This window comes from Notolabrus celidotus, chromosome 9, assembly GCF_009762535.1.
Source record: "Notolabrus celidotus isolate fNotCel1 chromosome 9, fNotCel1.pri, whole genome shotgun sequence".
Taxonomy (NCBI): domain Eukaryota; kingdom Metazoa; phylum Chordata; class Actinopteri; order Labriformes; family Labridae; genus Notolabrus; species Notolabrus celidotus.
In genome coordinates, this window is record NC_048280.1 from 32397346 (window position 1) to 32410905 (window position 13560).

The 13560-nt window shown below is 42.6% G+C and overlaps 1 protein-coding gene across 1 annotated transcript in view; it reads right to left on the reverse strand.

Annotated features, from left to right (window-relative positions):
* Nucleotides 1-2578: 2578 nt before the first annotated feature.
* The window catches only part of LOC117819034 (whirlin-like), a 171686-nt gene continuing 160704 nt past the window's right edge, over nt 2579-13560 (reverse strand). Inside the window, exon 13 of the mRNA XM_034692232.1 lies at nt 2579-3949. Within this exon, the coding sequence (XP_034548123.1) occupies nt 3773-3949 (177 nt within the window). The 3' untranslated portion in view covers nt 2579-3772. The remainder of the gene's footprint in view (nt 3950-13560) is intronic.

Genomic DNA, 13560 nt, shown 5'->3' on the forward strand with positions numbered 1-13560 from the left:
AGTCTTCATTGATCGTCTCTGCAGAGCTGGGAACGTGCTGCACTTTCACTTATTGGGAGAAGACGTGGAGTACTAAATGAGTGATGTGTAGCAGTGTGATAATCTTTGAAAATATTAAATATTGTTCTACTTTCAACTATCTGATATAAAAGTTATAGAGTCATCTCATGTAGGGACTATATGCAATCTACAATATATACAGACTGTTAGTGTTAGAGCTTTCTCAGAACATACGGGCCTCTTGATCAAATACTGAAAAGATGTTGCAAAAAGGAAATATAAAATATGAATGATGAATTAAAGAGATGTAAATAAAAGTATGCTCTGGAAATAAAATCAACCTTTGGGTCAAACGAGGATGTTTAAATCTAAGAGGACTGAAGATTAGATTTTTGCCGGTAAAGCAATCAAATACTTAAAGCTCTCGTGGGAAACTTTCTGTCTGTGTTGATTTTGGCGCCCCCTGTTGACAAAGCAGAACTCTAATCTCCTTGCTGATCTTTGCACATGCATGAGTCGTGTTTTATAGACAAAAGTCTCATCCTGCTGTTCTTTAACCATCAAACATGTCAGTCACTTTGGGTATAAAAAGTCATGAAAAAGGTCAATAAAGACTCTGCACGCATCAAAAACAACTAAACAGAATGATGAGTCTGATTCCTGATGGTCTAGCTTAATGCTTGAGGTCTTGAAGAGGAGTCAGTATCAATTTCAGTCTGTTTCATGTCCATCTAATATCTCCTCACAGGAGCTTTAAATGAACTGGATCCTCCTAATAACATTGATTAATGGGACATACCATCATTTATGGCATGATATTATTTGACTTCACATTAGGTTAGCTCATTATGCCAAACATGAGTCAAATTTTATCTGCAAAAGTATTCATTTCAACTTGTAGAACATCGCTGGCCGTCAATCAAATTTGAACTCCTCTGAGATCAAATAATTTTTTCATTTAAACTTAAAGGCAGATTTTTGGTCCTGTATGGAAGTTGAAGAAAGCAGACAGTCTGTTAGCTTGTATCTAGATTTAGTTCTCTGATAAGCTTCTTGAATACCTCATTTTTGACGGTGCTAACAGGAAGCAGGTATTTTGTGTAAAATGAGATTTTTGTGAAGTTTTAGTTTGTAGATTATCATTTTCTCAGGTTGAGGTTATTTGCATAATTGACTGTGTATTAGTTTAGTAGAGTATTGTTTAGATTTGTGCACTCCCCTTTATGATTACTAAGACTTACAGGCTGAGTGATGCTTTTTCCCACATTGCAGTGAATGCATCATAGTTATGCAGTGTTCAGTTGTACTGCGCTCGCGGTGAAGTGTATTAAGTTAGAAATTAACACAGAGTCGACACAGTGTCGGACTAACGACTCTGCTTTGTGCTGCTAGGTTTTGAGTTTTCTGCAGTGTCTCTGTCGCTTGTTTCAGCTGTATTAAAGGTGACATATTATGCTCTTTTTCATCAAAATATATTGGTCTAAGAGGTCCCCAAAACATGTCTTTAAAGTTTATTGCTCAAAAAAACACTTTGAAATCAGATTTTGGCATGCCTGGAAAACCCTCTTTTTCAGACCTGCTCAGAACAGGCTGTTTTCTCTCTGACCACGCCCCCTCAGGAAGAGGATGTGGCCTCGGCTGTCCAGCACGTTGATCTAATGTTTACATGTTGGCTGAATATACACGGCTGCTCACAGACCCGCGTTACTTCAACCCTCTGAATTTGATCCAGAATCTGATCCTGTTGGCGATGCGCCTGCAGCAGGACCTTTCTGAACGATTGGTCACAGATTTAGTGTTTCTTGTTGTTTTATTTGTCAGTATGTCGACGTGTGTCTTGGTACACAGCGACGAACATGTAGCTATGTGGCTATGCTAACTAGCACTAGCACTTTTCCATGAAAAATAAAAATCATCCACTAGATCTTCAAATCTGCAGACGTGGGGAGTAAAAGCGACCTTTGTGTTTATTAAGACAGCCTACAACTAGCATGCCTCCCTCCTAAGCTCCTTGTTACCACACATTTGTGCAGGGAATGAAAAACACAGGAGGGGTTGAGTTTTATTTTATACAGTCTATGGGCTGAACAAGCTCTGAGCTCTGACTTCCGTTACAGACCGGATGTCGTAGTGACGTATGAAAAACACTGAAAACTGAAACGGCTTGTTTCAGCACACATTTACAGAAAGGTGGAGAAATCAGAACAGGGGCAGAATGGATTTTTTTCATTTTCAGGGGGTTTGTAGACATGCCAGGGACACATATTTCAGGTAGAGAACCATTAAAAAGACGATTTTGCATGATATGTCACCTTTAACATTTCGCTCCAAACGTCTTTAAGCCCTGCCTACCTCTCACCCTGCGACATGATTGGCTGTTCAATGGCGTCTTCTTTTTCTGTTTAATGTTGGATGGCAACTAGCGTTTAAGGCTCATTAGCGCCCGCCTTTCCAGTGGTTAGGGGATGTAATTACAGGTTTATTTATATCAAATTTTTATTGAACATTTTTCATATTGATACTGAGAAAAATTATATGGCAATAATTAGCATTATTGAATTATCGCCCAGCTCTAGCTGTATGGCACTTTTAAGACAGTGTAGGTACCAGACATGCTCAGGTGGTCAAAGTAGCTTGGGGTCCTGCACCTGCTTGTGACGTTACGCAACATTATTATTATAATATATGATTAGCTACGTTTGTATGGTGACGTTTAACATTGTTAAGAGGGTTTATGGATGTACGCTCTCAGCTGCAATTTCATCTTTAATGATTTAGAGACGGTCAAACTGTGAAACGTCTCATTAAATACGCTCCTCGAACTAGAATAAATGAAGGCTTTGAGCTGTTAGAGATAACAGCAGCTAAAAAATGTGAAATATCAAAAATTAAAAATAAGTTATCAATGAAATTGAGTGGGGTGCACGGAGGCAGAGATAATTTCCCCCTGCTGGTGCACTTGTTGCAGCTAAATGATAATCTAACAACGTGCCAATCAGCTGACTGACTCAACAAGTTACAGGGCTGCCCTTCAGTATGTGGACAGATCTGATCACAGTGGGGCAAACTATTGTGGATTTTAAAAGTCTGACGGTCCGCCACAAACATTTAAGTCCTGTCTCCACTCGTAGATGTATTTTCAGCTCGTCATCGTCTCGTCTTCTTCATGAAAGGAAAGGTTGTTGAACATGTATCGTCATTTTCATTAAGACATGAACACTAACTGGTCTTTGTTGTGTGTCTGACATTATGTTACAGTAACAGTGTTTCCCTCGGCGAGTAGTGTTACTTCCGTCCATGGAAAAAGAACAGAAATCATTTATGAATGTATGAATCATGACATGTAATGAACACAAACGCATCTCTGGGAGCTTCTGTCTGTTCCTACAAGTCAGCTGAAGTCTTCACTGATATATAAAAGAGTCTGTGTTTGTGTTATCTGCTGTGAGGAGCATACTATCACATCTCATGGTGAAACATGCATTAACACTCTGGGTTTGAAAACCAATGTAACTCAGTTGAACAGTGTAAGAAATGTGAATCACATTGACCCAGGTTTGACTTTCATGGCAGATATGAATAAAGTATTGTTGTCTAGATCTAAATTGTGCAAATCTCTGTAGAGTGCAATCAGAAAATATTTCTCTGACTCTCCGCCTGCAGTCAGAGCGAGAGCCACGATTATCACACATGTGGAGTTCATACAGTTCCCTCAAAGCGTTTTTAACAGTGTCCTCCTGAACAAAGCGGAACAAAGTGCAAAGTCCTCCTCCTAGAGTCCCTGTTCAACAACCAGGAAGTCAATGTGGTCCTTCTCTTTGGTCTTGAAGGCCTCCGCGATGATCCGGGCGGCGTCTTTATGCTCACGACCTCTCAGGGAAATGCCGTTCACCTCCAGGATCACCTGACCCACCTTTATCTGGCCACAGTTATGAGCCGAGCCTCCTTTCTGTGGAACATGAAGAAGAGAGACAGACAGTCGTTTTAAACACTCAGAAAGAAAGCTCATTTCAGAGAGCGTACATGTTCATCTTAGATACAGTTCAAGACAACTTTCCTACAGTCTGAATTAGAATAATCTGGATTTTGAAATCTTTTTAGCTAATCCAGTTTACCTTTGATCTGGTTTTGCAAAGTAAAACTGGCTTGACCTCTGTATTTTCTTAAAGGTGACATATCACACTTTTTTCATCAATATATATTGGTCTAAGAGGTCCCCAAAACATGTCTTTAAAGTTTATGCTCAAAAAAACACTTTGAAATCAGATTTTGGCATGCCTGAAAATCCCTCTTCTTCAGTCCTCCTCAGAACACTCTGTTTTCTCTCTGACCACGCCCCCTCAGGAAGTGGATGTGCCCTCGGCTCTCCGGCACGTTGATCTAATGTTTACATGTTGGCTGAATATACACGGCTGTGCAGAGATGACGTTACTTCAACCCTCTGAATCTGATCCAGAATCTGATCCTGACGGAGAGGTGCCTGCAGCAGGACCTTCCTGAAGGATTGGTCATAGATTCAGTGTTTCTTGTTGTTTTATTTGTCAGCATGTCGACGTGTGTCTTTGATACACAGCTACAAACATATAGCTATGTGGCTATGCTAACTAGCGCTAGCACTTATCCATGATAAATAAAAATCATCCACTAGATCTTCAAATCTGCAGACGTGGGGAGTAAAACCGACCTCTACCAGAAAGGCAGCAGGACCTTTCTGAAGAATTGGTCACAGATTTAGTGTTTCTTGTTGTTGTATTTATCAGTATGTCGACGTGTGTCTTGGTACACAGCTACAGCTACGACATGTAGCTATGTAGCTATGCTAACTAGCGCTAGCACTTATCCATGGTAAATAAAAATCATCCACTAGATCTTCAAATCTGCAGACGTGGGGAGTAAAACCGACCTTTGTGTTTATTAAGACAGCCTACAACTAGCATGCCTCCCTCCTAAGCTCCTTGTTACCACACATTTGTGCAGGTAATGAAAAACGGAGGGAGGATTCAGTATTATTTTATACAGTCTATGGGCTGAACAAGCTCCGAGCTCTGACTCCGTTACAGACCGGATATTGTTGTTACGTAACAAAAACAAGGAAGTCTGAAACGGCTCGTTTCACACACATTTACAGAAAGGTGGAGAAATCAAAACAGGGGCAGAATGGATTTTTTTCATTCTCGGGGGGTTTGTAGACATGCCAGGGACACATATTTCAGGTAAAGAACCATTAAAAAGTCAATTTTGCATGATATGTCACCTTTAAAAAATGTGTTGTTACAAACCGAAGAAGAGGTTGTTTTATGGTTTTTAGAGCCAATGAACTGAACTTTGTTCGCTTCGTGATGAGACAGGGCATTAAAACATCTTTTAATCTGTTTTTTGGTGATGTATCATGTTAACATTTAGAATTGAACATTTTTATAATGAATAAAATGAGGATTACACAGACAGGTTTTACACAGTGTGAGCTTGTGCCTGTAGTACTTCTATAATCCTGGTTACACGCCTGCTTGTTGAACGCTGCCTCGCAGGTCTTATTAGGAGATGGAGACCTGTGTGATTAATCCTCTCGTTGCGCTGCAGATAATGTTCATATGAACAGATTTTATTAGCAGATTTCAGCGTTGGTGTTCTTCACACTAATTAAAAGAAAACGCTTCAGCTGAAAACATCCAATTAGCTTCCTGCATCCATCAGCATGTCAAGGTCGATGTCAGAGAGCTGCAACACTGTCTTCGTACTGTAGCATTAAAGAGGTCTGCATTGTTTCTGTACACATGACTGTGAACACACAAGCTTACATGAACACACAATGCTCCTGTGGGGATTACCAGAGAATATAAGGGGAGGATTTTGCTGAGGATTCCCAGGAAACATTTATATAACGCATCAAAGTGGACGTGTGGATGTCAACTGTTCTTCTAACAAATTAAAAGTAATAACTTTACAGTTTGATGTTGTGTTTTTAGCTGATTTCATTCCCCCGATTGACCAATTAAATCCACTTTTGAATACTGGAGTTTTCAGTTTGGCACTCCATCGACAAAGCTGTATCTCTTGCATTTTGGCTGGTTTCGTCCTGTACACACAACAGGAGTGTTTTCTGACTAAAAGTCCCATCCTGCTTCTTCCAGCAGTGAAATGCATCACCCACTGTGGATACTTGAGGAAAACTAAACAAAGGTGGTTTCTTCAGCGTGCTGTGCATCATCTTGTCTGTCAAACTTGTCGTTGACGCTCGTCTGCTTTTGAAGCTTAATTACTTTCATACTTGATATTGATCGCTCTGCTCTTGAAGAGATGGAAGACAGCTTTTAAATATAAACAGCACTTCACAAAAACAGAAATCTGCTCCGTCTAGACGGGAGCTTTAGAAATGTTTGAGGAAAATATCCTCCTCACTTACACTCGTGAAAATGTGAATTATATTTTGTGTACACTCAGCACACACCATACATGCTGGTGTAAAGAGACACAGAACAAGCCCTGCTTGGATGTCTCATTAGGATCTGCTGCTTCTTCTATGCCTGAGGCTTCTCAGGGAGAAAATAAGCAGAAGCATTTTCCCCCTCAGAGTAGATTTATATCAGAGATCCCCGAAAAGCTGCTGATTGAACAAATACACAAGAGGTTGATCATACCATTTCTATCAATTAAGATGACTGTGTCCAGACTTACTAAGGCACTGACTGCAAAGGTGACATCATGCCACTTCTGCTCATCCCTCTGGATACACTCCAGCTCATTATCCTCTCTCCATCTATCAGTACAGATTCTCTCTCAACAAAATGCTCCTGAGGCCAAAATAAGCAGTGAATAAATCCATGCTGTCGCCACAACAGACTGTAAAATAATTTCAGTAAAGTTTTTCTGATCAAACGTTTCTACAGCAGCAGAACATAGTTTGTGTTTGGTGTCTAGGTTTCGAACCTCATCACTCCTTGCAGAGCAGAAATTAAGGAGTCATGACATCATTTATTTAACCCCTTATAGTTGGACGCTGGGGGGTATAGTGGGGTTGAAAGTTTGCATGAAGAAGGGCAGCAGTGGAGTTGGTGGAGCAGAGGAACCCTGCAGCTTAAATAGAGCGCCAAATCGGGAGGGTACTTTGTCAGGTTATTGTGAGATTTAGGCAAATATGAAAGTAGTGAAGTCTCAGTTGCCTGCCTGGACTAGCTTTGACTGGACTTTCAACAGATCCCTGTCTAGACTGTCTCCGACCCACTGCGGTCTGTGTCCATGCTCTCTTGTCCGTTAACACCCACTGGTTGCCTTTTCAGAACCATCATGGAGCAGTTGTCATGTGGCTGAAGTTTTCCCGCTGTAATCACTGAATCAAGGATTCTCCTCCTCCTCTCCTCATCCATGTTGTCTTTATGGTCCTCTGAAAACCTCTGGCCTGTTGACTCCAGGCCTGGCTCTGCTCATCATGACGGTTTGTTGTTGTAGTGAAGCGAAATACGATCTGGTGATAACACAGAGTGTTAACACCAGAGTGCTCCAGCGCCTCCAGAAAAAATCAGCCATATATTGCACCTGTCTCCAACGGCGTCTTACATATAGGTGTTTCCTGTCAAAGAGTCCAGGCGGCAGCATTGGCTTAGTGTTTAGGAGCAAGAGGTGGTTTGGGGTGAGAGGCTCCAGGTCTTGTGGGTCAGTGGAGACTGTAGTGATTGGGCGGCTGTTCAAGATGGCCTCCACCTCACATAACAGGGTTTGCAGTCCTTCATCATCAAGAGTCTGCTGCCTTAGGACAGAATGAAGCACCTGCCTTACCGATCTGATGAGACGCTCCCATATGCCTCCATGGTGGGATGCTCCAGGGGGATTAAAACCCCACTGTATCCCTTTTTGAAGCAGAGCTCCTTCGATCCTGTGCTGGTTCAGTGTCGAGAGGGCTTCTCTCAACTCTCTCTGAGCACCTACAAAATTGGTTCCATTATCTGATCCGTTTTGGTGATACCTGACTTCCTGTCCCGCTCCATCTGCTCTGTTGAGATTGATGTGTCGTGCTCCGGCAAAAAAAAGAAGTCTTGTGTATCTGATCCAGAGAACTCCGGTGTGCAGGATCAGAGACGCAACCGGAACGCAACAGAGCGGATCCAGTGGAAGTTAACACATTGACTAGAATAGAAACCTATCAGATCCGGTGCCATAACGGATCTGAGATAGACTGGACACGGATCTGGTGGAATTTGACCGCTAAGTAGAGCACCTTATGGGAGGGTACTTTGTCAGGTGATTGTGAGAATTGGCAAACGTGCAAGTAGTGCAGCTCGAGTTTTCCGCCTGAACTGGCTCGAAAGGCTGATTTTATACTTTTGCATCTAATCGACGGCGTAACCTACGCAAGGGGTCCGCGTAGCTCCTGTACCTACGCCCGTAGTTGACGTGCACCTCCTCCAAAATGTAACTATGCGTAGAATCAACGCCGACTGCAAGCCCTGTGATTGGTCCTCGGCCACATTGTTTCCCGCATTTATATCAATTCCGGGATCCCGGACATCGGCCGCACATCGGCCGTGTATTTCATCTCCTCCTCTCTATTCTTCCCTGTAATCATGTCTGTATGATAAACAGCAACATGTATCAGCTGTAGGTTCACAGAACACGCTCTGAATCTCTGTGGAAAAGTAAACAGAGATCGTAGCGGGGCCGGAAGGAGGCAACAGGCTATCAGAGAGACCACACTGTTGCTGCGCGACACGGACACATCGACGCACAAGTATGTGGGGCTCATGTCCTCGTCAGCCCCTGCTGCATAGGGGCAACGCAGAAGTATGAATCAGCCTTTAGGTGTTACTCCATTAATATGGTTTGCATGAGTGTTAGCTCTGTGTTAGCTCTTTTTTTCCACTGGATCAAACCAGCACACTGAAGGTTATTTACATCATAGTTTACAGATGTTTTCTTCCAATGATTGTGACTTAATGAGGGAGTCAAGCTGTTAAAAAATATGGCGCTACCAGCTTTGTCTGTGTTCCAAGTTTCCCAGTGTGCTTTGCTCAGCAGAACATCCACTTGCACAGTGAATGGGGGCTTGTTTCCTGTTGCGTCAGGTTGCGTGCAGTGCAGTGGGTGATGGAGGTAGCTGCACAATGCTGCATAATGTTCTGCTGGTAAACAGGATGCAGCACACTGTTTGAATATTATACTCCACATGTAACGGTGAGGATACGGGCTGAGTGGAAACCAGAATCCTGGTTCTGCTGGAGAAACACTTCTGACACTTCTTGCATTGTGATGACATCAGCTATGGATAAATCCCAACCTCTGAGGATCAATAAGTCATCATAGGAAGTCCTCATAGCTGCAATATGAGGTTTTCTGTCAACAGTTTAAATACTTCCTTTTTCATAACACCGCCACTGGCTGCTCTGCTAAATTGAAGGTAATGAGTGGAAGTGTTGTATCTCTGCCACTATGATAAATCCAAAGCAGAGGCTGTTGAGTTTGTCTCTTACAGAAAATGATCACATGACAGGGAGTGATCCAATCAGGAAGCAGAAAGTGACATCCATGTCCTCCCCAAAGTCTGACGCCTGTTTCAGGTCTTGAACGGAGAGACAGGTTCAATTTCAGGGCTCAGAGTGATGTTGACACTGGCTGTTAATGTGGCAAAACAAAAAAAAGGTTCAACAAGGACATGAGTGTAAGGCTGAGATGAGTCATTTGTCATTAGAGTTTGTGTGTGTGTGTCTGTGTCTGTGTTTGTGTGTGAGTCTGAATTTGTGTGTTAATCTGTACGCTGTGTAACTTGACCTTTTCTCATCTTCCACTGGCCGGTCTGACAGAGCCACGAGGTTAATCCATCCATCCATCCATCCATTGATCCCTCCATCACTCAGCACAAACAGGACAAATTGCTTGATTCAATTTAATCCTCAGAGCTAAACATGTTTATTAGCTGTGACATTCAATTACAGAGCAGCGGCTGAAAACATCGCTGCAGGCCGTCCGGACCACGTTTAATGAATTCTTATTTTGCAGACTGGCCAAGAAACTGTGAGGAGGGTAATGAATCAGACACACTCTCCTCTGCTTCTGCAGCCATCACTAATATGCCTATGAGCAAGGCATTAACCCGGCCTGCTTCACTGCAGCAGCTGCAGGACGGAGATGAGGTCATTGTTATCAGCTCGCTCCTCTTAAATCTGTATTAATGCATTAAAGTGTTTGAAGCGTTCCACGGGCAACATCCCTGTTTTCTGATCAGTTATTCAGAAGAGGGAAATTGTTGACATCTTCAAGAGGATTAAAATAAAAAGGAGGTTTGTCAGCTGTGTGACAGAGTTAAGAGCCTGAGATTTGATGACTCAGACGTGTCGTGTGTCAGAAGAATCCGTACGACTGTCATCGCAGGAAACGGAAACAAGCCTTGATGCCAAACAAATTAAATCCTACACACACAGCCATTGTTTCCTGCTGGCAGCGACTCACTGGCTGCTTTTTTTTGGTTCAGCATTCAACCACCTGCTGATGTGCACGATGCTTTCCAATAACCACAGACAAGATACAACGAGGGCCGGATTCACTGAGGGATTGTGGAGTTTCTGCGCCCGTGAAATCTGCGCAAATGAGCCAAGACGACATCTTCTAATTCATAGTGTAGACGCAAAGAGTTAAATACTCCACAAACTACTGCAGAGCAAATAGTTGTATTCATATGTTAAAATGAGCCATTATGTATTCATTTTAGTGATGTGTCAGTCGCGAACGATCCGGCTCTAAGAGCTGGCTCTTTGAAGTGAACGACGGGAGCCGGCTCCTTACTGGGAGCTGGCTCCTGACTGGGAGCCGTTTTTTTGGGGGGTTTTTTCGTCTTTTTTCTGTTAAAGCCTCACCGGATTGGTCAAGAAATGTGGTGGCGTCTTGACCAATCACGTGTCTACACTGAGCAGAACGGGGAGGGGAGGAGTTACAGACACACACAGCACAGTGAGCACACCAGCAGGAGGGAGACGAGAGGGAGAACGTGCGCGACAGAGAGAGAACGCACTGGAAAGGTGAGAAAACGAGTGACTGCAGGAAACACAGTAAACGTTAGACACATTGAAACGGCAGAGACAGTTCAACGGCAGAGGGAATACTGTGTAAGGTGAAAGTGTCATCAATCAGGGTCCACAAAAAACCTGCAAAGGGAAAATTAGACTGTCTGTGAAGGATCTCAGTCATCCAGATCATGGACATTAGAACTGTTTATCCATCAGTGCAATAAGTGTACAAAGTGTATAAGAATAAAGACAGTGAAGGAAACCTGCTGTTAATGAAGGGGTTTAAAAGTTTATAAATAAATACTTACAATTAGAGATTGGACCTTTTTGTCTTCTTGTGATGGGTCTTGTTTTTGTACTTTATAATACATTTTTGTAGCACTCTGCTCCATGTTGAGTATATCAATAAAGCCTTATAAATAATACACATTTGATACAATATATGTTTTTTACATTAGTAATTCATTTGAAATACAATTTAACATTATTTTAGGTAATACATTCATTTAAAACAAGAAAAAAATCTGAGGAGCCACTTGGGAGCCGAAAGAGACGGCTCTTTGTAGTGAGCCGATCCAAAAGAACCGGCTCTCTAAAAAGAGCCGAAATTCCCACCACTAATTAATTTGGTGCAAAATATTTCCCTTTCAATGCAACCGAGCCTAACAGCAAAAAAAACACCTGAGTCTGAAACACCTGTGCTAACATCCACTCACAGTTAGAGTGATTTAGTTTGTTATTGTGGAGAAGTAACACACAGCAAACACTTTAGTGAGGTGCTGACCCCCAGCAGGAGACTAAAAGTTAACAAAGCTGCATATGTGTGAGTGAGAGTGTGACCTACATACGATCTGTGTCTGTATCTCAGTGTGTCGTGATCTTGATGAAGGCCAGAGGGGTCCAGGAGAGGGGACAATTTATCTTTGACGGTCAAATTCCACCAGATCTGTGTCCGGTCTGTCACTGTTCCTTCACGGCATCGGATCTGATAGGTTTCTATTCTAGTCAATGTGTTAACTTCCACTGGATCCGCTCCGTTGTGTTCCGGTTGTGTCTCTGATCTAGCAGATCGGAAATTGCGAAACTGCGAAATTCAAATGCAGTACATACTGTGTTTGAATTTAGCCTGTAGTGTGACTGCTCTGTTCGATCTGTGTTGTAGTACGCTGGGCCTGACGTCATGGATTTTCCGGTTTCGGAATGCAGAAGTAAACAACGGCCAAGCTGATAGAGAAACTGCTTCTTTAGCACCCATTTATGATTTAAAAAGTTAGCAAATGGTCTATATGGAATTTAATAATTTTCACAGCTCCTAAAAACTGAGTTCCCCCGTCAAAAAAAGAAGAGATAAGAAAAAGCCGAACGAGCGCTGTGCATTGTGGGAAACAGTACGTGAGGCAGACTGGTCCAATGCATACTGAGAAATTCTCCCGAATCAGTACGACATCCGGGGGGTTTTGGCACACTGCAGATTTTGCTCTTGTTCACATACTACATAGGCCTACTGAATTTTGGCCAAATCAGTACGTACTGCTAGTTTAGTAGGCGGTCTCGAAAACAGCCTCTGTGTTATCACCAGATCGTGTTTCACTTAAAGGGATATTTCAGTTTTTTCGAAGTGGGGTTGTATGAGTTACAGTACACTATTGCTCCTGCTAGCCACAATGAGTGCCGGTGAGCTCTTCTCCTTTAATGAGAAAATCCCCAGAGAACCGTCCGGTAAGCTTGGCTACAATTCTCTGCAGACGGGGACACCTATTTTGCTTAATTTCTTCAAAGTTGAGAAAATATGGTCCAGGCACTCATCACGGTGCAAATGCATGCACCAGTAAAATAAATTGGAGCTATTCAGTTTGCCGTCAGAAACCCTCTTTGTTTTGGCACTATTTTCAGACACACCTCACAGACCGGTGTTCTTCCGCTGCATGAGCACGGATACACGCCGATCAGCTGTTTGGATCAACAAGCATGTAGCATTTTTAGCAGACACTTTTAGGAACAAAAACTACAAACTGCAGAAATGAGTGATTCTGACAGCGACGATGACATGCCGTTTACTGTGGACACAAGAGGATACCTCTATGAACTGGGACAGCCAGTATAAAGACAGGTACGTCCCATCTTTTAAATTTGCAGAGAAGTAAGTTTAATTCACTCTAAAGACCGATACTGCTTCTTGATCCTGCTACGTGATTGTTGATCCAAACAGCTCATCTTTTGGACCTGCCAGTCCTCTGGGAACTTTCTCATTAAAGGGGAAGAGCTCACCAGTACGCATTGTGGCGAGCAGGAGCAATAGTGTACTGTAACTCATACGACCCCACTTCAAAAAAACTGAAATATCCCTTTAACTACAACAACAAACCGTCATGATGAGCGGAGCCAGGCCTGGAGTCAACAGGTCAGAGGTTTTCATTAGACTCTGAAGAGCATCAGATTAGAAAATAATTGTGATGCAGGGAGAGGGAGAAAGCTGCACTCATATGTGGAGCAGTGGACAGAGGAGGGAGGGATCACAAAGTGAAGTAATGACTTTGTGTATAACTGTCATGATCATGAAGCCTGATGT